Source organism: Sciurus carolinensis, unplaced genomic scaffold, assembly GCF_902686445.1.
Source record: "Sciurus carolinensis unplaced genomic scaffold, mSciCar1.2, whole genome shotgun sequence".
In the NCBI taxonomy this organism is placed as follows: Eukaryota; Metazoa; Chordata; class Mammalia; order Rodentia; family Sciuridae; genus Sciurus; species Sciurus carolinensis.
Window position 1 is genome coordinate 781,086 of NW_025920170.1, and position 26,494 is coordinate 807,579.

General features: G+C 36.8%; 1 protein-coding gene and 4 pseudogenes across 1 annotated transcript; 2 read left to right on the plus strand and 3 right to left on the minus strand.

Moving 5' to 3' along the window:
- Nucleotides 1–1,668: 1,668 nt before the first annotated feature.
- LOC124974707 (ras-related protein Rab-10-like) lies at nt 1,669–4,513 on the minus strand (annotated as a pseudogene).
- A 2,342-nt stretch (nt 4,514–6,855) lies between these two features.
- On the plus strand, nt 6,856–7,920 carry LOC124974708 (sorting nexin-18-like; annotated as a pseudogene).
- Nucleotides 7,921–14,987: 7,067 nt separating this feature from the next.
- On the plus strand, nt 14,988–16,229 carry LOC124974717 (ubiquitin-conjugating enzyme E2 Q2-like). The gene is given in 4 exon segments (XM_047537781.1): nt 14,988–15,110; nt 15,112–15,280; nt 15,359–15,636; nt 15,638–16,229. Coding segments are annotated over 4 exon segments (1,056 nt in total). The 3' UTR covers nt 16,124–16,229.
- A 3,273-nt stretch (nt 16,230–19,502) lies between these two features.
- On the minus strand, nt 19,503–20,411 carry LOC124974709 (olfactory receptor 2T33-like; annotated as a pseudogene).
- A 4,916-nt stretch (nt 20,412–25,327) lies between these two features.
- On the minus strand, nt 25,328–26,262 carry LOC124974710 (olfactory receptor 2T33-like; annotated as a pseudogene).
- Nucleotides 26,263–26,494: the final 232 nt, after the last annotated feature.

The following is a 26,494-nucleotide window of genomic DNA, read 5'->3' on the forward strand; positions in this document are numbered from 1 at the left end:
ACTCAGAGACCAAGCGACCCACTGCACTCCTCCTCCAGGCAGGCCACCAGTGTTCAGGAGCGGTCGCTTTGAGTCCAAACAACTCACCACTTGCCTCCTCTGGCAACTGCCTGTGGCTCTGATGCAGTCACTCCTAGACCAAGTGATCCGCTGCACTTCTCCTCTTCCTCCAGGCAACCCCCTGGTGTTCAGAAGCGTTTGTTCTGAGTCCAAACAGCTTGCCATGCAGCTCCTCCTCTGGCAACCGCCTGTAGCTCTGATGCAGTTCACTCCTAGACCAAGAGACCAGCCGCACTTCTTCTCTTCCGCTGGGCAACCCCCAGTGTTCAGAAGTGATCGCTCTGAGTCCAAACAGCTCGCCACGCAGCTCCTCCTCATGCAGCCGCCCGAGCCCCAGTGGTTGCTCCGAGTCCAAGTGCTGTGCTGAGCCGTCTCCTCTACGATGATCCCAGTTCCGTTTCCCACTTTTTTAAAAGAATCTTTACTGGGGTGCCAAATGCCAGCGTAGTTGCCAAAATGGAGACTGCTCAAATATAAATTGAGAGTTATTCTAAGTAGTTGAATAGGATATACATGTAATTAGAAAGACAAACCACAACAGCATCCAAACACTACAGCATGCAGTAAAATCTTCCATTTCATAAACTCAATGGACAGACAGGAAAAGAACAAAGGGAATCAGAGGTACATAGAAGTAAAACAGTCAATGAAAGAATCTGGGACAGAGGTTTTAAGGAACAATATATATGAAAGGAAGAAAGCAGATAAGTGATATTTGATATTAGGCAGAATTTATCTTTCAGTTTAGTTAGCAAGTTACATCAGTGCTTTATGTTAAACTTGACAAAACTTACTAGTTTCCCCCTTTCATTTTAAAATAACTCATACCATGAGGTGGTTGGGGAGGAAAAGTCAATAAAGCATCATACAGGAAAATGAGACACAGTGAAATAAGAGGCCAAGGAGATCCAGAGGTGGGAAAAATTTGAAATAACAAGACCACTCAAAATGAGATTCAGCAAACCGAAGTTGTCATTTCTGCAATACCCTTTTTCCTCAATTAACAACACTTTGAATTATACCTAAGTAAACCACAAACATTGTAATGGTTTACATTATGTCTACAGCACATTCTTCCACCAAAACAAAAAAGGTAAAACCAAAGAAGTTCCTTTCCACATAAGATACAGGATTAAATTAACCCCATTTACAAATGTAAGGTGAAAATGAGTGTTTTCCCAGCTTTTGTTTTTCTTTTGCTATCATGTGCCTATAGATTATAGGAACTCAAGCATGTTTTGTATGACAGAAAATTCCTCTCTTGTACAAAATAAAAGTGTTAAGTCTAACTTTTACACAATTTGTAGAATAGTTGATATGATTGCTGTAAGTTTTAATGTAGTTAAGAACTGGACTATAATACAACTGAAACGTGGTGGTGAGCTGAACAAGTACAATAAAAAATGAGGTTATATACTTGACTTTTCTATACTTTTATTTGAAGAAAATTACAAAGAAATCAGCAAACAGTCACAGATGAAAGACAAATAAAATAGGTGAATTGTAGAGTTATGATGAGAATAAAATCTGTTTAAATGGACATGGTGGTTTATTTTGCAGCAAGAAGAGAAACAGGTGTTGGATAGCAAGTGCAGAACAGGAGAATACTCAGCAACCTTTGCTCTTCCAGCCTGTCCCACCTCCTCCACTGCTGATATCTACATTTCCAGTTTACCAGGATCTTTTGAAGGATACCTTCAACTAATAGAGGAATGTCTTTCCATGTTTAGACTTTTGCGCTAGTCTCAAAAAACTCTAATGCCATGCTCCCTTATGATCTATTCTCCTTTGCCTTTAGGTACAACTCTTTTACTATCCATATCACACTTGTTTCCTAGTAACTTTCCATATCTTCATTGGTATGTTCGTCTCTGTTTCTAAGCATTTGCTGATTTTTTCAAAGCATTTACAATTGATGGTGTCATGTCCTAGCATGATACCCATTGCTCCTCTGTAGTAGGATATTGTGATGGTGTAAAATTGTTCCTGGCCTGCTATATCCCATATCTGTATTTTGATATTCTTTCCTTGTAACTCAACTGATTTGATCTTAAAGTCTATTCTGTGGTGGAAATAAAGGTAGTATTGCATGTATCATCCAATAAAGGATGAAGGTATCCCAAATCCAGAGTCCCCAGTGAGGAGTAGCTTGTGAAGCAGGTTGTTTGTCTTCTTCCACTTTTGGAGGAGTATCTTGGGCTCTCAACACCAGTGACACCAAGGGAACAGTCCTTCCCACCATGGCCAACTTCTCACAAGAGTTTTCTTTGTTTGGGGAACTGGGGAAGAATGGAAAATAGAGGGCTCTAGAGGACACAGGTGACCTACAGCCTCCTCAATGAAGCCTCATCCATGGCCTTGTCCTGTGTTTCCAAGAGTGGGAACCAAGGCTCCGTAGCTTCTCCCAGCTGTTCTGACAAATTCCCGTGTTAATATTTTTTTAAAACATTTTATAACTCCATACTAACATTCCAAAAATACTGAGGAGGTTGAAATGCTAGACAAAGAATTCAAAGGTTGAATAAAAAACTACTCAATGAAATCTGAGATAATACAAATAAGCAGTTCAGTGAACTAAGTAAAACAATACAGAATAAATGAGCAATAAAATAAACATGTATAAATTGGGGAAAAGAAACAAACACAAATTTTGGAAATTAAAAATCTCAATAAGTGAGATTAAAAATTCAGTTGAATACAGAAACAACAGAGTGGATCAAAAGGAAAAGAGCCTATCTGAACTCAAAATATGATTTTTCAAAAATATTCAGACTGAAATAGAGAAAAAAGAAGCCTCTAGAACACCATTAAAATATCAGACATTCATATAATTTGCACACCAGAAGAAAAGTTACATTCATAATACAAAGAAAACAAATAAATTAAAAGAAGAATAAAAAATTTATCAAATATGAGGGAAAAAATGGACATTCATGTTTCAGGGCACTTAAAACCCACACAAACATAGTCAGAGATGAATATCTTTATGATATGTCATAAATAAATGTCCAAAAATGCAGAAGAAGAAAGAACTTTAAAAGTTGCAAAAGAAGATGTGCCATGCCACAATAAATGAAAACCCATTTGACAAACAACAGATTTTACCGCTGGATCTCTAAAGGCCAGAAGGGAATGAAATAATGTAATTAAAGTCCTAAAAGAAAATAACTGTCCACCTAGATTAATGTAAGAGCAAGGTTATCATTCAGAATTTAAGAATAAATAAATACCTGTTAAGCATAAACAGAGGGAATTCATAACTACTAAACCAGCATTATAGATTATATTTAAAAGAACTCTATCTACACCCAGAAGAGAAATAAAGACAATTGCAATCATGAGAACATGTGAAATAATAAATCACAATGAAGGGGTAGACAGGCTAAATAGATGTAGGAAAGAATCAAACATTATTATTGTTGTAGACCATCAAACTTCTAAGGAGAGTAAAAGATGAAGAAGTGAACATAGAATATTCAAAACAACCAGAAGAAAATTACTGAAATGGCAGAAAGAAACACATACCTTTTAATAATCATTCTGAAATAAATACTCTTAATTCTCTGAATAAAGAACAGGCTGACTGAATACATTAAAAATAAAAAAAGATTCAACAATATGCTGTGTATAAGAAACTCACCTAAAATGCAAAGACAGACTCAGACTCAAAGTGAAAGGCTGGAAAAAAGTATTATAAGCAAATGGAATTCAAACACAAACAAGGATAACAATAATTATTGACATCAGATCTGCTATTTTGCTGACACCAGTATTCTGCCCGCCAACACTATTTTACAACCCAGATCATCAGTCTGGGAACACCCTAGCCAGTGATTGATCTGCTCGTCTGTCTATGAACGTTCTTGGCAGTCATTGGTTCAGATTGTTAACCTGCAAACTCCCCAGTCACTGGTCCGTTGATATTAGCCCAAGAAATTCCATACCCAGGAATAGCTTCACCACTGTTCTCTCTCTCTTTTTCTCTCTCTGTCTCTCTCTTCCTCATTCTTTCTCTCTCCTCCTCACTCTCACTCTTGCTCACTCACTTTTTCTTTCTGTCTTCCTCACTTTCTCTCGCTCTCACTGTCTTGCATTCTCTCCCTTTCTCTCTCTCCCTCTCTCACTTACCCTTTGGGCACACACTCTGCCTGTTTGCTTACTAACATCTCTTGCATGTGTTCCCATATTCAGAGTGGTTTCTGGGTGCTTTCAATAATTATATCCAAGAAAATAGAATTTTAAGGCAAGATTCGTTAAACAAAGTATTTCATTTAATACTGAGCAAGTGAAAAATACATCAAGAAAATATAGCAATTATAAATGTAAAAACACTGAAAATTGTAGCACCCAATTTTATAAAACTAATATTATCATACATAAAGTTTGATATAGGCCCTGATATAAAGAATGATGAAGGATTTTAATAACATTCTGTTACCAATAGATAGATCATCCTGGCCAAAAAAATCAAAGAAGAAACAATAGTTATATTACTGATTAAAAGGATTTATCAAAGGTCCACAGAATATTCCATCTATCATAAACAGAATACCCTTTATTTTCATCAACATGTGGATCTTTTTCCAAAATCTATCACATACAGGACATAAGTAATTTTTAACAAACTTTTATAATTTGAAATTATTTATTGCATCATCAGATTCAAATGATATTAAACTATAAATCACCAGCAAACATATGGCAGAAATTATACAAACGCATGGAAATTTAGCAATATACTGTTGAATGAATAAGGGTCCTTGAAAAACACCTCAGAGGAAAGCTAAAATTTTCTTGAATTAAATGAAATGGAAACAAAACACACTTAAAACTGTGAGACATAGCAAAATAGACTAAGAGAAAATTTTACAGAAAGAATGATTAAATTAAAAAAATATTTTCTCATAGATAACCTCATGACAGAACTAAATTTTTCACTAAAAGAAGAACAAGTCAAACCCCCGAAAAATGGGAATAAATAGAAAGGTTCAGAATAGACATAAATTAAATGGTGACTGAAAAATAGTAATTAATGAAGCTAAAAGTTGGTTCTTTGAAAGGATGATCAAAATTGAAAGACCTTTAGCTAACTAACCAAAAGCAAAGTTGAAGACAAATAAATAAAACTAAAGATGGAGCAGAAGAAACAAATTAAACATGAATTAGAATTAAAAGATCACTAAGGAATGTTTTAAAGACTATATGACAATAAACTGGAAAATATAGAAAAACAATGGGCAAACATTGGACACATAAAACCACTGAAATTGTAATAAGAGGACATGGAAAATATGATAGATCATTAACTTGTTTTAATATTGAAATAGCAGTTGAAAGACTGAGCAAGAAAAACCAAGTTCAGTTAGATTCACTACTGAATTTACACAGACTTTTGACAAAAACACCAATGATCCTCACATTATTGCATAAAATCACAAGGGAAAGCACACTTTCCAATTCAATTTATGAAGATAGAATTACATGGGACCAAAAGCTGACAAGGTCACAACCCAAAATAAGGCTACAAGCCAGTATCTTTCATGACCATGAATAAACTTAACTCAGGATGAGAAAAACCTTTACAAGGAAATTTCAAAAACACTGACAAAATGAATCAAATAAAACATTTGAAGTTGGAAAGACCTCAAATATTCATGGATTGGTAGAATTAATATTATTAAAATGGCCATATTACCCAAAGCAATCTACAGGTTTGGTTTAGTCATTGAAATGCCAATACTACATATAAATATTCATAACAGTTTTCTTTGTAATAGCAAAAAGTAGAAATAAACCAGGCATATTTGAAAGGTAAATAAGGCAAATTGTGAAACTTTATATTATGGATACTCATAATAATAAAAAAAACCACACGTCAATACACACAGATTCATCAGTAGAATTATGTTGTTTCATAAAGTCAAACTCAAAAGATTATACACTATATAATTCCAATTATGTGACATTTTGAGATGGAAACATTTTGGAAATGGACAACAGATTATTGATAGTAGAAGTTCAAGTTGGGAGGGAACTGGGAGAGAGGTGTTTGAGGTTATAAAATGATAGCAAAAGAGGGATCTGTGGTGGTGAAACTTTTCAGAATTTTATCTATGGTAGTAGGCAAAACAGACACATGGGAAACATAAAGAGCTAAATATACATACACATTTACATAGATGTGCACAAATGTGTGTTGGTAAAATTGAGGAAACTAAGATCAGTATATGGTGTTGAAGTCAGTATCCTAGTTGTGACTCTATGCCATAATTCTGTGTAATGTTCTTTTTGTTTTGTTTTATTTTTAAGAATTTAACCTTTCTATGTTTGTTTTCTATGTGGTTCCAAGGATCCAACCCAGTGTCTCACTCGTGCTAGATAGGCACTCTACCACTGAGTTACACCCCCAGCACCTGTGTATGCTCTTATTTAAGGGCTTATAAAGTACACCTGAGATTTCTTTACATTATTTATATAAATACAAGTTAATCTACATTTTTCATGATAAAAACAATCCTGAGGTATTCCAGATGAATTTGAAAAAAACATTGTCTACTTTTAAAATTCTTCTGAAAGTTTTAGTCAACAAAATAGAGTACTTTAAGAATGATAAATAAAGGTCCTATGCTGGTGGCGGCCCGGCGCAACAGTCAGGGTGGCCAGCAGAGCGGCACGGAGGGCGCGACCAGCGGGCAGGGGAGGGGAGCTGCGTGCGACCTTCAGGGCTCTAGTCCCGGTGCCAGGGCGAAGGTAACAAGGAGAATCCCTTGGGCAGGCTGGGCTCCAGGCGCCTGTATGGGGAACTCCTGTCCGGGCGTCAGGGTCACGCTGCTGCGCTCCCTAGCGCTATATCACTTGAGGTCAGAGAACTCGGGGAGATATTGCTGCTGGAGCAGGAGGTACAGAGCCTGTGCAGCAAGCAGGATATCAAGGGCTGGCTCAAGGGGTCAACAGCCGCTGCCATGGCCTCTTCCAGGCCTCTTGTTAGCACGTGATCCAAGCACCCAAGCTCGCCCAGCAGGAGATGGCATCCCAGGCACCCCAGCTTACTATGCTAATGTGCCGCCTGGTGGCTTCCAGTCCCTGCCCACTGCACAGCCCACCTACTTGAAGTTGCTGAGCAAAGCCTTAATGCTGATATTGCAGCTGTAGCAGGTAACACCGCCAAGCACCTTCCAACTGCCCTGCACTGACTTTCTGTAAGACAGGGGCATCCTGCAGCCTTCACCTCAGCAGTTCTGCAGTGGTTACCAAGCCAGCCAAGGCAGCAAACATGATTGGGACGATGAGTGGGAGGACAGCTCCATGGTGGCCTACGAGCCTGGCACACTGGGCATTGAAACCTACTCTAACCAAGGCTCATCATCCGTAGTCTGCAGCGTGGCTGACCACTACTGCTTGTCCATGTGCTGGGACTTGCTACTGAACCAAAGGTAGAGCTGCATCTCTGTGACACTACCATTCAGGAGCCAAGAGCTTGGCCACAGTGAGTGACAACTTCAACCTCCTCCTCACTTCTCAGGTCAGGTAGGGAGGCCTTCATGATGAATATGGATAAGGTATGCATGGTGGGCGAAGTGGCAGGAAAAGCCTTACCCCCTCCTGTGTACCATGCATACAAGCTCGTGCCCATGCATACACAGATGCTGGTGCACCAACACTACAAGCACTTTGGTTGTATGCTTGCCTGACTGAGAAATTTCCTGTCATCTCTGTGCCACACCTTCCAGAGAAGTGGGACACTGACTGCTTGGAAGAGGACTTTTCCAATGCAGAAAAGACCTGATCTGGGGGATGAACCATATGGCCAACCACCCAGTGCTGACACAATGTGATGTCTTCTAGCACTTCCTGACCTGAGATGTCTCAAAAAACTCATGTAAGAAAATCAAGAATGTGTAAAGTTGAAATGATTGGGTTGTAAATTCTCTGACATAATCAGTGCATTAATCTCTTGAGAGGGATTAATTGGGTGGTAAATCAAGGCAGAAAATGTTTGGCCAGAAGAGGTGGATCTCTGGGAGTGTGCCTTTTGTATTTATATTGTGACCCTTGTCTGCAATGTGTCTCTTTCTCTCTGTGTCCTTGTTCCATGGTTCCAGCTGTTTTCCTCCAGTGCACACTTCTGCCACAATGTTCTGGGGAAAAAAAAAAGAATTTTATTCAAGTAAAAAGAAAAAATTAATACCTAAGTATGTACTTCTCTAGAGGCATAGAGTAGAAAGAAAATGGGAGGGTTATAGGGGTATTTAAAATTTACTATATATTGGTGCCTTTTCTATGATAAAGAAACATATTGTTCATTTTATTTGCTGGTTACTCACATTTACATTTTCTTGAAAACACAGCCTTACAGGCATGGAGACATTGCTCAACAATAGGGAATAGCTTACAATTTTGACTTTTTTGCTTTGTTTTGTTTTTTGTCTTTTTTTTCCATTTGAAAATTCTCATAGAAGCTAGAAAACTAATACTGCTGTCTTTGGAACTCTAATGGACTTATTTTCTCAATGTAGGATTTCTGTATCCTTTTTGCTTGATCACATGTGCTTTTGTTAAGGAGAAGACAGGACGGCTTGGAAAATTGTGTGGGTGATTATGGGGAAGAGAAATCTAAGGAAATTCACTTATTCTATACCAGTCTATCTTTCTTGCTGATATCTAGGAAATCTTCAGACCTGATGTTTTGGAGAAGAAAGGGAAAAATAATCAGCACATATGGATACGAATGTAAGTTGAGTTACTTCAGTTATAAAACTAAGAACATGTTTTAAATATATGTTTATATATTTATGGGTCAAAGGAAAAAGTCTAATTTGTGTCCTTTCCCAGAGATGGAGAATAGTGTCTACAACTTCTACTTGCTATTTAATTTCTCCCAGGAATATAGATATTTTTCAAAAATATATATATATATATATATATTCATATATATATATTTTTTAACTTATTAAGAAGAAATAATAATTTTTTGAGAAATAAAAGCCACCCCTCTTTGAGTTGCAATGTTTTGATGCTAGGTAAAGTATTAAAGGAAAACAATGAAGCTCATTTTCTATTTTCTAGAGGCATAGAGTAGAAAGAAAATGGGAGGGTTATAGGGGTATTTAAAATTTACTATATATTGGTGCCTTTTCTATGATAAAGAAACATATTGTTCATTTTATTTGCTGGTTACTCACTTTTACATTTTCTTGAAAACACAGCCTTACAGGTATGGAGACATTGCTCAACAATAGGGAATAGCTTACAATTTTGACTTTTTTGCTTGTAACTGGGATAATAAAGGCACCTCCAGATGCCTGTAGAATTAAGCTTTACTTCAGGAAGATCTCGACTGTGAATGGATCCAGTGCCTCACATGCCTCGGTTCTATATAAAAAGAGGGCACTTACCAGCTCTCAATCTTGAAAGAACTAGGTAATCATATCCACAATAGTATCAGCTCATACCACTGTTGCTTTTCATAGTCCTATTTTCACTTACTAAAGTTTAATGTTTATAAAATATATGATTCATAGATATTAAATGTTTTTATCAAGTCAAATGTTTATTTTTCTACTTGTTTATTGTTATAGCATGGGTTACTTAAAACAATGTATCATACAGAGAATAAAACATTTTTCAGTCTTTTGACAAACTAATGATGTAGTCTGTTTCTTTAAAGAAGTTATTAAGAAAAGAGATTTTTCTTTCTATTTACATAGTAATAGGAAGGCTATTTTTCTTGAAGTGGGTTATTTCTTGAAGTGGGTTAGGGAGCAGAGGTTTACTCTATTTCAGATGAGAATACAATTCAAGGACTCACATAAAGAAAACTCATCAATAATAATTTTAATGAAACAATTGTCTCCAGCTGAATGAAGTGACAGTGAAGGGAATTCAACCTTTCTTTAACTTTGTCAGCTCAATAAGGTGTTAGTATTATGGTCAATGGAAGCATAGCCATGTCAAATATTAGCAACTGATTCCTGTAGTTCTGCTTTTTAAAATAGCAGCATTCAGCAGTGCATTTTTATATAAGCCTTTCAACGTCAAAATTTAGTCTAGTGCAATCAGCACTTTCTACATTCATAGACATTATCATAATTTCTTCTTGGAAAGAAGGTGAGAAAACTGTACCAATATCAAACTTTAGATACTAATACTTATGTCTTTAATGGAAACAAATTTCTCACTTTTTACCCTTACATTGGCTTTCTAAAAGTTAACTTTTAATTTTATTCCCAACCTTAGATAATTTAGCTAAAAATGGCTCACAAATTATGGAGAATGAATGCAATTTATTATTATTAAATTATTTTCCATATATATTAAAAGGAAATATTAAATATTAAAAATAGACAATAAAATCTTGCTTGACATAATCATTTAAATATCCTCTTTAGACAGCACTAATAATTCAACAGAAAAGTAATTTGCTTACTTAAAATGTAACATTTTACATTAAGGAATCTGGAGGCTAATAGACTAATGATGTCAGGTTGAATAAATCCTTCAAACATTTCATCTAAGGAGGCATGGTAAATCCTAAGTGTTGATTATCAAATGTTTTTTAATATATAGATTCCAGGTCCCAAATCAAACATACATCAAATCTTACTTCTCAATTTGCTCATCTTTATAGAATCATATTTTGAATTAACTATGCTAGAATTTATTGAGTCTCAAACCACAAATTCCACACACCTAGTTCTCCCTTCCTCCTCCTACCATGTATCATGGGTCATTAAGTTCTACTGGTTTTTCAACTTTGGTGACTGTAAATAACAGCACCTGCTAACTGGTAATGAAAATACAAATTTGTATCATCTTTCTGCTAAAATATAGTAAACTCTACTCTGAGCCCCTCATCCATGGTTCTTACATTCTGTAACCCATCTTCAGCATTATAGCCACTGAGATTATTCTAAAAAGTAAACATCATCGTGTTACTCCCACCTTAGTTGACATTATTTGTTCAATCTTCTCTGTAGTTCCTACTGCTTAATAATAAATTCTGAGTTTATTAAAGGACCATGCAGTATCTCCCTAATTTCTCTTTTGCCTATTTTTCTTTGTTATAGAAATATACTGTGCATTTCAATCAAACTAAAACTCTTCAGTTCCCTTAACTGTCTGGTGTTCTACTTTGGCAGATGCTACTCTGCCATCTGATCAACCTCTTTTTTCATCACAACCTCTCAATATCATTCTGCTCCCATCTGGAAATATTCAACTCCTCTTTTGTGATCCTTATAAAGTTCCTTTTTTTGAATGTATACATACCTACAATCAACTTGTTGACTTGCTGATTTAAGTCAGTTCTATTTTGGGAATATTTGCAAAACTGCACTTACTACTTCATATCAAAATTATTTACTCATATCACTATCTTCATTCTATCACCATGAAAGTCAATAATGTTACATATTTATCTGGTTATCCCTAGCACTTCTGACATTGTCTGAATATATTGTGATGATAGAGACATTTGTTGAATTTAATTGGCTTAAAATGAACCAAAAATGTGTACTTATCTAAGGTTCTACCACTTAAATTATCAGATCTTTAGAATACAGTGCTTTGAGATATCTGTGGTCCAGCAAAGACAGTTGCCCCTTACTGAGAAGAGCTCATATTGATTACAAACAGATTATTAAAAAAGGAGTTGAAGTCTTATGAATGAGACAGAATAATGAGAATCAGATTTTATTTCATTTTTCATTGGTTCTTTTGAAGACTCAAACTATCAATCTTCTTTTCTACTTTTTTTAAAGGTACAATAACATTAACCATCCTCAGAATCTTTGCTTGTTTATTGCATCAGTTTTGAAAAGTACTTTCAAGGAAGAATGCTAATAAATTGTTACTTGATCAAAAGCGATGCTTGCCTTCTTGTGGGATCAGCCTACTTCCAATGTTTCATTTCAGTTTATCTTCCCTCCATGGATGGGAGAAATTGTAAATACTCAAGACTTAGAAGAGCTCTTAGAGAGTGGCAAGGAAGATTAGATGCTAAAGAAATAGGATTTGCCTCAAAATAAAATCATACAAGGTAAATAGAAATCCTTTTAAAACCTTTAAAAATATTTAGGGTGCTTCCTTGTCATATGTTCCATATCAATTGAAAATGTGAAACTTTCTAATTGAAAACTTTCTCCACAAGACATTCAAGTATCACATTAGCTTGACTAAATACAATTTCCTTTCAATTATTTTGTGTATACAACATTTTAAAAGGAGCATTCATGTTTTATCTCTGTGCTTCTAACTCTGTGTTTGTGTCACTATAGCTCAATTAGTAGCTCAAGAAATGTAAACCAAACCTTCTGAGTATTCTAAAGTGAAATCAGTTCAACATTATGTTAGCAACCAAATGACAATTGAGAATTTTCAAAAATAGGTTAGGTTTCATCTAATTTACCAATAAAGGGCATTTCTTTAAATCTATTACATATAAGATATATTTAATAAAATTAATGATCATGTTAATATAAATAATAAATTGCCAGAGTTCTCCATGTGCACATTCTAATCTATGGAATGAAGCAATGTGAATAAAGAGCAAATGACAATAAATATGTATTAAATAATAATTTAAAAAAACAAGTATTTGAACATTTTAGAAATGAGAGTTAAATTATATAACCAAATATGGAAGATAACTTCAGTTCTAGAAGATAGCCAAAGTGGAGGAAGCAAAGACAAAAAAATAGATTCAGAGGCAATTTTACTAAGAAATAAAATAAAATTCCAGAATTACAGAGTAACAAACAGAAACTTTGAAGAAATGGCAAATTTTCTGGATTACAAGAACACTTTTGTAGAACTGCTTAGAACTGTTTTTCTGACTAAAATGGAAATAAACCCTATTTTATTGTAGGAATCCTTACTAAAAAGCTCCTGAAATAATCTTTTATGTTCCTTATATTCCACTACAACCAAAAAAATCTGTTATTATGCAAATCAACAATTGAGTTTACATATTTTGAAAATTATAAAATTGCAACTCACATCACAGTTGAGTTAGGTAATACTACTGTAACATTGCTTATGATTGGATTTTCTGTAGTTAATCAAAGTCTTAACGGTGGCACTTATAAATCTGGGATATCATTAATATATTTTATATCATTTTTTTTGGTATAGTTAACTACAGTAAAATGCTAACATTTAATTTAAAATTAAATATGTTTTGACAAATTTACAAACCCTGTGACCACAAACATTATTATGGTATAAGACATTCATCATTTCCTTGGAGATAATTTCTGGCCAACTGTACTTAGTCAAGTATGTATGATTCTGTTAGATTACATCAACGTATTCTTTTCTAAAATTTCACATATATAGAATCATGTGATATGTACTTTTCATATCTGGCTTTTTTTACTCAAGAGAATAGTTCTATGAGATTCAGTTATTAAATTTAGAACCAAATACATTTTATTGCAGAATTATTTTCAATTATGTTTGTGTGTGTATTTATTATTATTACCAGAAATCTGTTGAGGACTCTTGTGTTCCCAATTAAAGCTAATGTTAGTAAGCATCTCTTGGCATCGCCATTTAACTATTTACATTTGTAAATAGTTTACATTTAATATTTACATTTAATTTTTCACTTGCTTTGGATAAATACCTAAATGTGAAATTGTCTGGTTGTTAAAGTAAATGAAAACTTGCTCGGCAATTTTCCAAAATAGTGCTTGAAATATTTTATACTCTCATTAACACTGTGTGAGAATTACAGTTCCCCCTTTCCCTTTTTACATTTAATTAACATCACTCTTTCCGATTTTGTCAGTCTAGTGAGTCTATAGTCACAGATATTGTAAAAAATTTCCATAGGCTAAGCTTTGACAATTTAAACAAAATACCTGTAGGACTGACATTATTCTTTCCTGATATTTTCCCTTGTAGCTTCTTACTCTTTTTACCCATTCACTTACATCAGACTTCCTAAAAAATGATTTGCAAGAGATAAAGCCTACAAAAATAAAAATATTTTAGTTTATTTAATTTTTTACTGGGCAGTTCACTATTTTACAAATAATAAAGAAAAATTGTATTTTAAAAAACTTTATACTGTTATATAATTTACTCATTAAAGTGACAATTTTTTAAAACTTTATTCTTACTACATATTTTTAATGGAATCCTGGAACAGAAAAGGAAATTTGGCAAAACTAAAGAAATCTGAATACAATATGGACATTAGTAAATAATTATATATAATTATTAGATGTTTCACAAGTATAAATTTGTCACTGCTAACACAAGATGTTAATATTATAGAAATTGGATGTAGGGTACATGGTTACTGTACATATTCACAATTTCTAATATATGTTTAAAAAATTCACCACAGGATTACAAGTTTGATTAAAAACAATAGTTCTTAAGTAACACCAAATTGATTAACTGACAATAATTTTAATTGCCACATACTTATTACTGTTTTCAGTTCTCCAATATATTTCAACTCTTTTTTACTCTGAAAGAAATGAAAAAATGATGAAGTCCCTTTAAATTGGACTCATTAGTTTTTTTTTAATTATAAAATCACTTCCTATGGAAAGCAGCAATTTATGTATTCATTATTATTGATCCATACCTATGCCAGAATAAACAGTAAATATTTTACCTAAACAGAACATTACTCAGCTCACTGTGTTATTGTATTTAGGAAAAATACCCATAATTTTTTTCCTTAAAAAGTAAAGGCTTGAAGAGGCATATTAAAATAAGCAAGGTACAGCTGCCCGCTGAGGCCTCGCGCCCCTCGCCATTTTCCAGCAGCGCTCCTACGCGGTCCAGGCGGCGGGGAGAGGCGGAGCCGCAAGAGCGCGGCCCAGGTCGGACCCTCGGTGCGGTCCTGGCCATGATGGCGGCTTCGGGCCCAGCTCCCCTTCCGCACCCCTCCCGCCGGAGATGAGGGGAAGATGTCCGTGTCAGGGCTCAAGACCGAGCTGAAGTTCCTGGCGTCCATCTTCGACAAGAACCACGAGCGATTCCGCATCGTCAGTTGGAAGCTGGACGAACTGCACTGCCAGTTCCTGGTACCCGCCGGCGCCGCTGGGTAGCCCGCACTCACCGCAGCTGCCGCTCACACTCCACTGCTACATCACGGAATCTTACCCATCTTCTTCACCAATATGGTTTGTGGACTCCGATGACCCAACTCTGACATCAGTTCTGGAACGTCTAGAAGATACTAAGAACAACAATTCGCTTTGTCAGCAATTGAAGTGGTTGATATGTGAACTCTGCAGATTATATAACCTTCCTAAGCACCTGAATGTTGAGATGCTAGATCATCCACTACCCACGGGTCAGAATGGAATAACAGAAGAAGTGACTTCAGAAGAAGAGGAGGAAGAAGAGATGGCCGAAGATATAGAAGACTTTGATCATTATGAGATGAAGGAAGAAGAGCCTATCAGTGGGAAAAATTCAGAGGATGAAGGAATTGAAAAAGGAAATTTGGCAATATTAGAGAAAATTAGGAAGACTCAAAGGCAAGACCATTTAAATGGTGCGGTGTCTGGGTCAGTGCAAGCTTCAGATGGACTTATGAAAGAGCTCAGGGATCTGTATATACAGATCACAGAGTTATAAAACAGGGATTTATTCAGTGGAACTCATAAATGACAGTTTATATGATTGGCATGTTAAACTGCAGAAGGTTGACCCTGATAGTCCGTTGCACAGTGATCTTCAGATCTTAAAAGAAAAAGAAGGCATAGAATACATTTTGCTTAACTTCTCTTTTAAGGCTAACTTTCCCTTCTATCCTCCATTTGTTCGAGTGGTATTACCTGTTCTCTCAGGAGGGTATGTGTTGGGTGGAGGAGCATTATGTATGGAACTTCTCACAAAACAGGGCTGGAGCAGTGCCTATTCAATAGAATCGATCATCATGCAAATAAATGCCACCTTAGTCAAAGGCAAGGCCAGAGTGCAGTTTGGAGCAAATAAGAATCAATATAATCTAGCAAGAGCCCAACAGTCCTATAATTCCATTGTACAGATACATGAGAAAAATGGCTGGTACACTCCTCCAAAGGAAGATGGCTAAAATATGTTGACTATCATATGTTTGGACCAATGTTGCTTTAAAGAAAATCTTCCCAACATGCAGATACAAGCTTTGAGTGCCCTTATAACAGCAGTACCGAAGATGTTAGCTAATAGATATTTTAGTGGATAATCTGTCAACTGACACCCAGTGTAAGTTACAGCCATTTCATTTTGCTCACTTTAGTTATCTTGGATTGAGCAGGGGGCCTTTACTCTATTTTCCTGATAAATACACTTATTGGCCACTCCTTATCTCTTTTTCTTGGAAAGTGAAATCTTTTAAGTAGGCAGGTCAGCATCAGGTTACTGCAGTTGCGACTTGGCAGTGACTTTCCTACATTGAGTCCATGGGTTACGAGGATTTGTAAAATATGGTTCCATTTAGAGTCAATAAAAGTTTAATCAATGTTCAATATTGGTTTAGAAAATTTTAAGTCTTCTAAACCACAGACTTTTTAAGGCCTAAAACCATTTTATGATATTGCCAATGTAATGACAGGAAATTTACTCATTAAATTGTTAAACATTTTTTATGGCTATATGAAGTTATGAACTGTTTCCTGAAGGTATGCTCTTACTTGAATTGTACTTTTTAGGCAAAGCAAAGTAAGGCAGTGCCACTTAAGGCTTGTGAGTAGTAATTTCCACTGGGGCAGCAGAGTCTTGCTGGGCTGAATCTGCTTCTTGTTGGTTCAATATTTCTTATGAAGAAGAGCCACAATATAGAACTTGAAGTTATTTAAAATACTAAGTCATTTTACCTTTCCATCTTATTAATGGGATGTTGCAATTATTTGTAAACCAATAAACTTTTAAAGTGATTGGCATGAAGACAGACTTCCTTGAGCAAAAAGCTATATAGTTAAGTACAAAAAGATACCTCATTTGGAGAATCTTAAAGTTTTTGATGTCATGACAATGGCTTTTACAACCAAAAGACTAATAGAATCTCTTCATTCTTTTGTAAAACCTGACTCAAATCAATGTACTCTCCATTTTATTGCCATACATGAATCAGTCCTGTTTGGTTGGTGAGAGATTTTTTTTAATAAACCCAAGTTTGATTTAAAAATAAATTCTAGTTATTAAGCACTTTTAAAAGAAACCCAGAAGCACATTTTTTTCTGCACAAACCAGTTTCAAAGTTCAAACGCATTTCTTATGCATTTGCTTTAAGATTCGGTTTTTAACTCTGTAAACCCTATTCAAGAGATTTGGCACTTATGCATTATTGTGTTTCTTTTGATTTTAATTTGGTTAGGATAGTAGATAAAGATTTTCTTTATCTTGCTTACTTGGTTACATTTATATAAATCTCTGATTGCCAGTTGCTCAGATAACAAGTGACAAGACAGAATTCTTTAAAGCATTAAAGTTCCTTAAGCCTAAGGCTAAATCTTGAATACATTAATTCTTTAATATCCTGATAGCTAGCAGATTGACAGCTGCACATTTGGCATGCTTTGTTTTTTGGATTTTATTTTTCGTTGCAGATTTATTTGGCAATGTACAGTAAATTTTGTAAACTTGCATCAAGTTTATGAATAAAGAACCATTTAAAAATTAAAAAAAAGAAAGCATAATTAAAAGGAACAAAGTTACAGTTTCTAGCAAAACAGAGGAGGTGGAATAGTACTATCACATATATCTATATAGTTTAATAAATTGGGCAATGAATTACAAGATATCTCAGAAAATACACAAAAATAACAGATACCCCAACACAAAACTTATATGTCAAAATCTTCTAATGGTGTTATGAGTGTCCTATATTTCCTGTTATTGAATCAATGATTGCATTTGCTTTGAAGTGTTTACAGACTTCTTTTTCAAAACTGAAATAGTTCACTAGACAATAAACAACATAAGCACATATGTTATTTATGGCATTATAGGCAATAAGCTAACCAAAAAGTCCTCAGTGCACATTTATCATCAGGAAAATTCAAATTAAAAGCCAAGTGCATTACTATTAGGTAACAAGAATTGGCCAAAATGAAAAAGTTTTGATAATATTGGGAACAACTGGAATTTGTGTTCATTCCTGGATAAAGTCTAAAATTTAGCTGACACTTTGTAGATCAGTTTACTAAGTGCATCATGCATGTGCCAAGAGGAACAGAGATACATAATGACACAAGGAAGGCTAACAGCAGTTCTTGTCACAGTGGCTTCACACTGAACATGGCACATGTGCCTCTCAACTAAATAATGGGCTGATGAACATCATCATATCAGGCTATATGATATCATCATATCATAGCAATAAAAAGAGCAAACTCTACTGACAGTGTAGACACGAGGAGAATTTTATAATCATATTAATCTTAGAAGGAAAAAAATCAAGACACGAAGAGTACCTGGTGCCAGTTTGCATCAAGATATAGACCAAGTTAAATGGGTGGGGTCAACTGGGGCATGCTGTGCAGCCTCACTGGAAATGGCAGGAGACACCTTCCTGAGGTACTGGTGGAACTCAAAACAGGGATGGCTGGGTTCTCCTATCTCACAAATTCAAACAAGGAAATCCATGGACACCAATGTGAGAGCAAAGTATCAGGATTCATTAGAGTAAGAGAAAGCAGATTTCCCAAAGTGAACAATGCCAACAGGTTTCTGTTGACTGGGGGTTTCATGGGCTTGATCTGCCCCTATCAGTGATTTCTGGGGTATAAGATTTGAAAAGGTGTTCATCACATTTCTCAATTTTGTCTTCTTCAACAAGTCTGGGGAGAGTATTTCCCAAACATTTATTAGCACAAGGGTTGGAGTGAGGGTTTGCTTTACAGAAAATTTTGTGGTTGTCAGTGGCTGGAGTAGGGGTGAAGAAACTAAGGATTAACCCTTGCAATTGAAGCTCCAATGTCTCCTCCAGGATGGCACAATTTCATTGCCCCTTTCCCTTCTCTGAGATCCTTATCCTGTCCCTATAGGTTCTCTGCCTTCCTGCCTTAGTGGGTTGTGTCTCTTGAAGGTGGGTGTGAGCTATGAGCACAGACTTGTTGAAACCTCTGAAAAGAATGTCTGCAGTCCAAGCACCCAGCTATGTGGAAAGAATACACTGATTGGCAGCAAATAATAAAATGAATCCCAAAATCACTTAGACACTTAGTTCATTATTTGAAAAAGAAATAATTGTGATGCGTGATATAAAAATTTTACTGACATTGTGATTCACAGACTTTTACCAATCCACTGTTTGACTGGTGAAGACAACTCAGTAAAAAACTCAGTGTGAACATTTATGCACAATCCAGAGTAAAGCAGAATATATATATATTTAAAAACTTAAATACTTTCTCCTGAGGAAATCCAAAATTCTTTGTAGGGGTTTTCCTGTTGGGGCAAGTAGATGAACTTTTAGTCATTATTCAAGGTCACACACTGACTGCACACTTTCTCAGGGGCCCCTTGACCTCATTGTTCCTCAGGATGTAAATGAGGGCGTTCAGAATTGGGGTGAAGGTGGTATAGAAGGCTGACACCACCTTATCATGGTTATCTGACCTGTTGAATCTGGGTCTCATGTTGATAAAAATGGCATCTCCATAGAAGAGCCCCACCCAAGTGTGAGGAGTAGGTGGCAAAGTCTTACTTGTTTCTGTAGAGTGCATGTGGAGAACAACAGCTAGGATGAGACCACAGGTGTCAGGATGAGGCAGATGGGCATCAGGAGCATGAACACACAGCAGATGTACATGACATTCTCAAAGACATATGTGTCAACACAAGCCAAGCACACCAGCATGGGGACCTCACAGAAGAAATGGTCTATCTCATGCCGACTGCAAAATGGGAAGTTCAGGAGCAGTAACAGCCTGCATGAGCCCATCAGCTGCTCCCAGGAACCAGGACTCCATGATCATCCTCAGCCACAGTGGCCAGCACATGAGCCTCGGAGAGTGCAGTCATTGGCATACAGCCACATAGAGATCATAGGACATGGCTGCTAAGAAGTACTCTCTACCACCCAGAGTGAGGAGTAAGAACATCTGCAAGCTACAGCCAGCAGGAGAGATGGACTTTCTTCCAGCAAAGCAGTCAGAAACCATTTTGGGCACAGTGATAGAAACCAGCATGGTGTCCATGAGGGACCGTTGATTCAGGAGGAAGAATGTGGGTGTGCAGAGCTGGAGGTCCCATTGAATCAGGAGAATCATTAGGAAATTTCCCATTAGAAAAGTGATGGATATTGCCAGTATTATTGTGAGGAGAAGGGAGTGAAGTCTTGGGTGCTTGAAGAGTCCTAGGAGAAAGAAATCAGATGTGGTTTTCCTACTTTCCATAATTTCAAACACTTGAGTGACACTGCTAATTAGTTCACTTTTCACATGACATGTTGACTAATAATTTTAGAATCATAGAGGAAAGATTTACAATCTTAATGTTAAGATTTGGTGAGAGGGATCAAATTGCAGAAAGAAAAAATAATAAGTTATTGCTTAATTTTTTTATGATTCCTTGCAGGATATTGATGGTTAAAAGAAAAGGATCTATGTTTGACTTCTAGTACCTTTGGATGACAAGTAAATGTTTTAGTCAACTATTTCCCTGCTGTGACTAAATGACCCAACCAACACAACTGTAAAGGAGGAAAGGTTTATTTGAGGTCTCACAGTTTCCAAGGTCTTAGTCCATAGAAGACCAGCTCTATTCCTCATGGTTTAAGCTGAGGATGAATATCATGGCAGGAAAGGGTGGTGGAGGGAAATAGCCTACATCATGGTGATAAGGAAGTACAGTGAGACTCCATTCATCAGATACGAATATATATACCCCAAATCACACCCCAATTCCTGCCTCCTCCACACATTCCGTGCCTGGCCCCAAGTCCCACTCAGGTAACCCCATCAGGTGTTAATACACTGATTATGTTACGACTCTCAAAACCCAATAATTTCTCCTCTGAACCTTCTTGCATTATCTCATATGTGAAGTTCTTGGGGGACACCTCACATCCAAACCTTAACTGTAAGTATGTCACGATTGCACAATCATCCTGAGTTAATGCTGTGGAAACAGTTGAACATACAGCTAGAAACCCTCCTGCTTCCTGCACACCATACTAAAGGCAAAAAGGCATGCATCCTGGTGTGCTGTCTCTGTTCATTTCAGTGTCTAGAGCCAACTATTGGTTTGGGACAGTTACTGGCCCTGTGATGATACAAAGAGTCTTCTCTGGTTATCCCCCTGATGTTTTTTTCTTGCAAATCTTTCACCTAATGACAATGAGATGGTGGTTGCAGATGATTTCACAGTAAGTGTAATTAAGCAAGGACTTCCATGGGAAACCACCCCCCAGATGCCCCAGGAGACCACACTAAAGTGGGACACAAGTATCGCTGCATACAGATAAAAATATTCATTATCCCACCACAGGACCTTTTGAGGCTGATGTGGCTGTGATACATGACACTACACAATAAGGAAACACCAGATGTGTTTGAAAAATATAAAACTTTTATGTCTTCATCTTAGATGACATTCAATTTATTAACAATTCCAGGAAATCTTGACACTATAAGATTTCAAGAATTTAATACAAAAAAGAGAAACTTCTGAGGAACAACTGACAATTATTAGAGGTTATAATAACAAATAAAAAGTAAAAATGGACTATAGATGAACAGAAAAGATGCTCACTTCTGAGGGACCCTCTTGAACAGGATGGTTGAGTGAGACCTGGGTTCAAAACTTGACCTCTGAGTACAACTAAAGAGCAGGGAGGTGAACCTTGCAAAGGGGTCAGGACATTAAGCAGTTTGGTATTGAGAGGAGGAGTTCTCTGCTGGGAACAAAGCAGGCCCTAGACAGTGGAGCTGGACAGCTTGCTTGGGGTGAGGGGAGACAGCTGGAGGAGAAGAGCAGGAATTCTTGGGACAAGATCTCAGTGTGATAATCCCTCTGAGAGGCACTGGATTTTATGAGTGAGATGGAATTGTGGTCATCAGATGGAAGTTCAAAATAAAAACTAACAAAAATATTGCGCTTCAGATATCAAAATAGTTTGCCACAGATGCTTGTGGTTTTAAAGTTGATAAAACATTTACTTCAATTTTTCCTGACACTTAATTTACATTAGTAGAGATCAAAACCAGAATGTGTATTAATTATATTTAAATGAAAATACTTGTGTCTACCTATGAAGTAAATATTTACATTTATTGTTTTTTAGGAATGAAAATGTGGTACTCAATGATTTGCTGAATTCTGGCAATAAAATATTATGCCAAGTATGATTTACCTAGGAAAATAGTGTCTCAAATTAAAATGGTATGAAAATAAATTGGAGCAATAACATGAAATAATGTGAAGTGTTTCTTCATATTATCACCAATACCATCCAGTCTAATATGTGCTGTGGATGTTTATTTACTTCACTTAAAGTAAATAAACACCTGATAGAGATGATTATAGGGTTACATTTAAAATAGGATGGAATTTAAAGAGTTAATAAATGTGTGATGGGTTTGTCAACAAGTCCAGTGTTCCTGGACAACATCTCTCATCTTTCTGCCACAAGGCTGTGGCTTCTGGAGCAAATCAATATTCTAAGCCACTCACTACTACCATTGCTTATGTTGAATAAAAATTGGTGGGAATGGGGGTATATCATTATCCTCAGCAGTGTCAGGAGGAGCAACTCTGTTTTAACTCAATGTTGCTGAATTTGTATAAAAATATTTCCTTGTTGGAAAAAACCCTGGAAACTTAATTCAAACATCTAATAATTTCAGATGAATGTTTTCTGCTTACTGTGAGGCACAATTGATTTAGTGGATTGATAATACAACTAATTGTACTACTACAATTTTTTATGATTTACACAGTTGAAATTTCTCTCTAAAAATGGGCCTTTTGTTTGTAAAAAATGAAAGCAACATTCCTAATTCCATATTTAAAATTCACAGTGTTCACAAGATTCTGCTCAAGAAACTGTCAAAATGATATTGTAAAACATTTTCACAAAATGAACATCTGCTCTAACTAGAACACATGCTGAACACTTTTCTGTAAACATCATGATGAATCAGATGACTACTAGTGGTCAGATATCCACTGGCAACAGGTCTTGAGCTGGGTGTTTGGTGTGCACTCCCAGACCTTGATGGCACCAAGTGCAGGGCATTCCCTACCCATGACCTGGTGAGTGTTATTTCACCTCAACTCTGCTCCACATGAATTGTCCTGCTTTTCTTGATGCAAACCCACAAGCCCCTAGGAAGGCTCTTCCCCACCCACAGCAGAGGTGTAAGAACAAATAAGGAGAACGATTAATGATCCCAATACTTTTGTTTCCATGAAAATCCTTCCTTCCACCACTCACTTTTCATTTGTAAGCATGAGTCCTGAAGTGACTCATGAATTCAAAGAGGAATAAAAGGGTTAACTGCTCGTGGCATATTATGGGAAATATTCCCTTTGTTTCTATAAATAGTAATTGCACCTCTTCTGTCATATAAGGAGACACTACATGTGTTTAAATCTGTGTTATTACTGCATTTCATGTTTCAGCACCACTCAATATTTCGTTACTCTTATCACAATGTGCAAATACAGACCCAACAGCTCACTGGCAGAATTCCATGATGCATGTCTATCCTACAACTGCACAGTTATCTGGTCCTGTGCTCAAGTTGATTCCCTGAGTTATAAATTAATCCCTTTACGTAGTAGAGATTGTTGCTGCCCAGAGCATGTGCTGGTCTGATGGAGGAGCCGACTTCAAGCAGAAGGCTGTTTGCAGGGTATGCTTAGAACTGCAGAGCTCTCATCTCACCCACATTGCATTCACCATTGACACAGGTGCCAACTTGAGGGTCAGGGAAAGAAAGGGTATTGATGAGCATGCAAAGACAATTAGAGGCACCAATTCAGCAGGTGCAAGGAAGTCTGAAGTCACAACCAAAAATACTAGCAATGCAATGGGGGAGTGTACCCTGGTTCTGCTTGGTTCAAAGGAAAGGTAAATCTTCTAGAAATAACCATAATTTGTTTAAAAATATGCAAGAGCCAATGATATAGGTCATGACACCTTACCTTGAAAATGTGAGGAGGGAGTGGAGTTAATGTGGAGTGTTTTTACATTCATATATTATTTTTGTAGTGCTGGGGACTGAGCTCAGGAACTCATGCATTGCAGGCAAGGGCTGTACCAGTGAGATACACCCACCTTTGTTTTAGTATTCTTGGTTTTTGGAAGGTAACCAAAATTAAGTAATCATATGATTAATATAACCCACTATTACTATAAAATAATATCTAGATTTCTTGATAATCACTAAGCAAAAACTTGATGCACTAAAATTAAAAAGGAAAGATTCAAAACATAATAATATGTGCAATCGCTTAACCACATGGAATACAATAAGAAAGAAAAAAAGAATTGATATACAGAAAAAACAGAAAAACAGCAAAGTGAAAGAAAGGAGTCCTTTCCTATCACTAATAACATTGAACATAGTATGGATAAATTCTTCAATTTCAAGAAATAGAGCAGCTGAATTGTTAAAATGACAAAGAACAACCATATATTCTTCCAAGAGAACCCCTTCTTTTGTAAGATCACACAGAGGAAAATACAGGATATTCTATGAGAATGGAAGTCATAGAGAGGAGCAGCTAGGCTTGAATCAGACAAAGTAGACCAATGCTAAAAGAATTAAGTTAGATTCATCATCTTTTAAAGGATAAGATTCAGCATGAGGATAAAACAACGGTGAATGCATGAGGCATACCAAATATATAAAGTGACACGGTTCACTGTAGGGAGAGAGAGATGGCAGTGTAGTAATGACAGGGAATTTCAACACTTGCCTTCAGCAATGGGAAGCTAAACCAAACGGGCAACCAACAAAGCAGCCCTGGATTTAACTGCAAGTGAATTCAAATGGACATAGTGGGCATGCAAGAACATGGCACCCAATACATTCTTCTCAATAGCACTCAGATATCCCCCAGAGTAGATTCCATATTACTGAACAAAAGGAGTCTCAACAGTGCCACAAGGAATGATATAAAGACAGTAAAATTTTGATTAACCAAACACACAAATATGCTTTAAATGGTAAAATGGAAAATGGAGGCAAAATAAATAGCATAAAAAAGCACAAGTTCAATGGAGCAAATAAGCTAGCAATTTGTAAATGTAGCATGAATTCATTTTGGGTGTTACCATCTTCATAAATCCTCAGTGTTGGCATCACATAGCATGTTTCTTGCTCAGCCAATTTCTGAAGGCCCCCTTGAATTCTTTATTCCTCACGCTATAGATGAGTGGTTCAGTGTAGGTGTGAAGATGGTGTAAAATGCAGAGACTACTTTGCCATGGTCCACTTAGTGGTAGGACTTGGGCCTCATGTAGATGACCATGAGGGTGCTGTAGAACAGCCCCACCACAGTCAGGTGAGAGGAACAGGTGGCAAAGGCTTTCTTTCAGGCTGAGGCAGAGTGCATTCTCAGGACAGCAGCCGAGATGAGACTGTATGTGGCCACAATGAGAGACAGAAGGATCAAGAGCATCAGGGTACAGCAGCTATAACTGAAAAGTTCAAAAACAGTGGTGTCTGCACAGGCAAGGCTCACCAACAAAGGTACCTCAGGGAAGAAATGGTCAATCTCCCTTGAGTGGCAATAGGGGAAGCTCAGAGTGGCACTGGTTTGCATCAGTCCATCAATCCCTCCCATAAGCCAAGAGCCTGCTACCAGATGGGAATACAGTTTCAGGCTCATGAGAACATGGTAGCACAGTGGGTGGCATATGACCACATAGCAGTCCTAGGACATGGCTGCCAGGAGGAAGCACTCTTCCCGTCCCAGAGTGAGGAACAGGAAGATCTGGGAACCACAGCCAGCAGGAGAGGTTGACCTGGAGTTCATCAGATAGTTGTCTGCAATTTTGGGGATGATGGTAGAGACCAGCATCAAGTCCATGAAGGAGAGCTGGCTGAGCAGGAAGTACATGGGGGTGTGGAATCTGGGGTCAGTGTGGATGAGAAGGTTCATCAGGGCATTGCCCAACAGGGAGGCAATGAAGGTCATGAACACCAGAGAAAACAGGAATCCATGGTTCTATGTGTGGTCACAGAGTTCCAAAAGGATGAATCTCATCTCTGTGGATTCATTGGCATTCTCCATGGCTGTGATCAAACCTAGCTCCTGCCCCACCACACCCACCTCCTCACATAGCACCACATCTCCTAATCAGGGGCCACTGTTCAGTACAGTGCCCTGTTGACAAATGACACCCATATCAAATGGATTGACTAAAAATTCCTATTTTAAAAGTCAAAAATTTTATAGAGTAACATAAATAACCTAAAGGAACATAAATTGTGCAACCTACATGCTCTCAAATTTACATTAATCC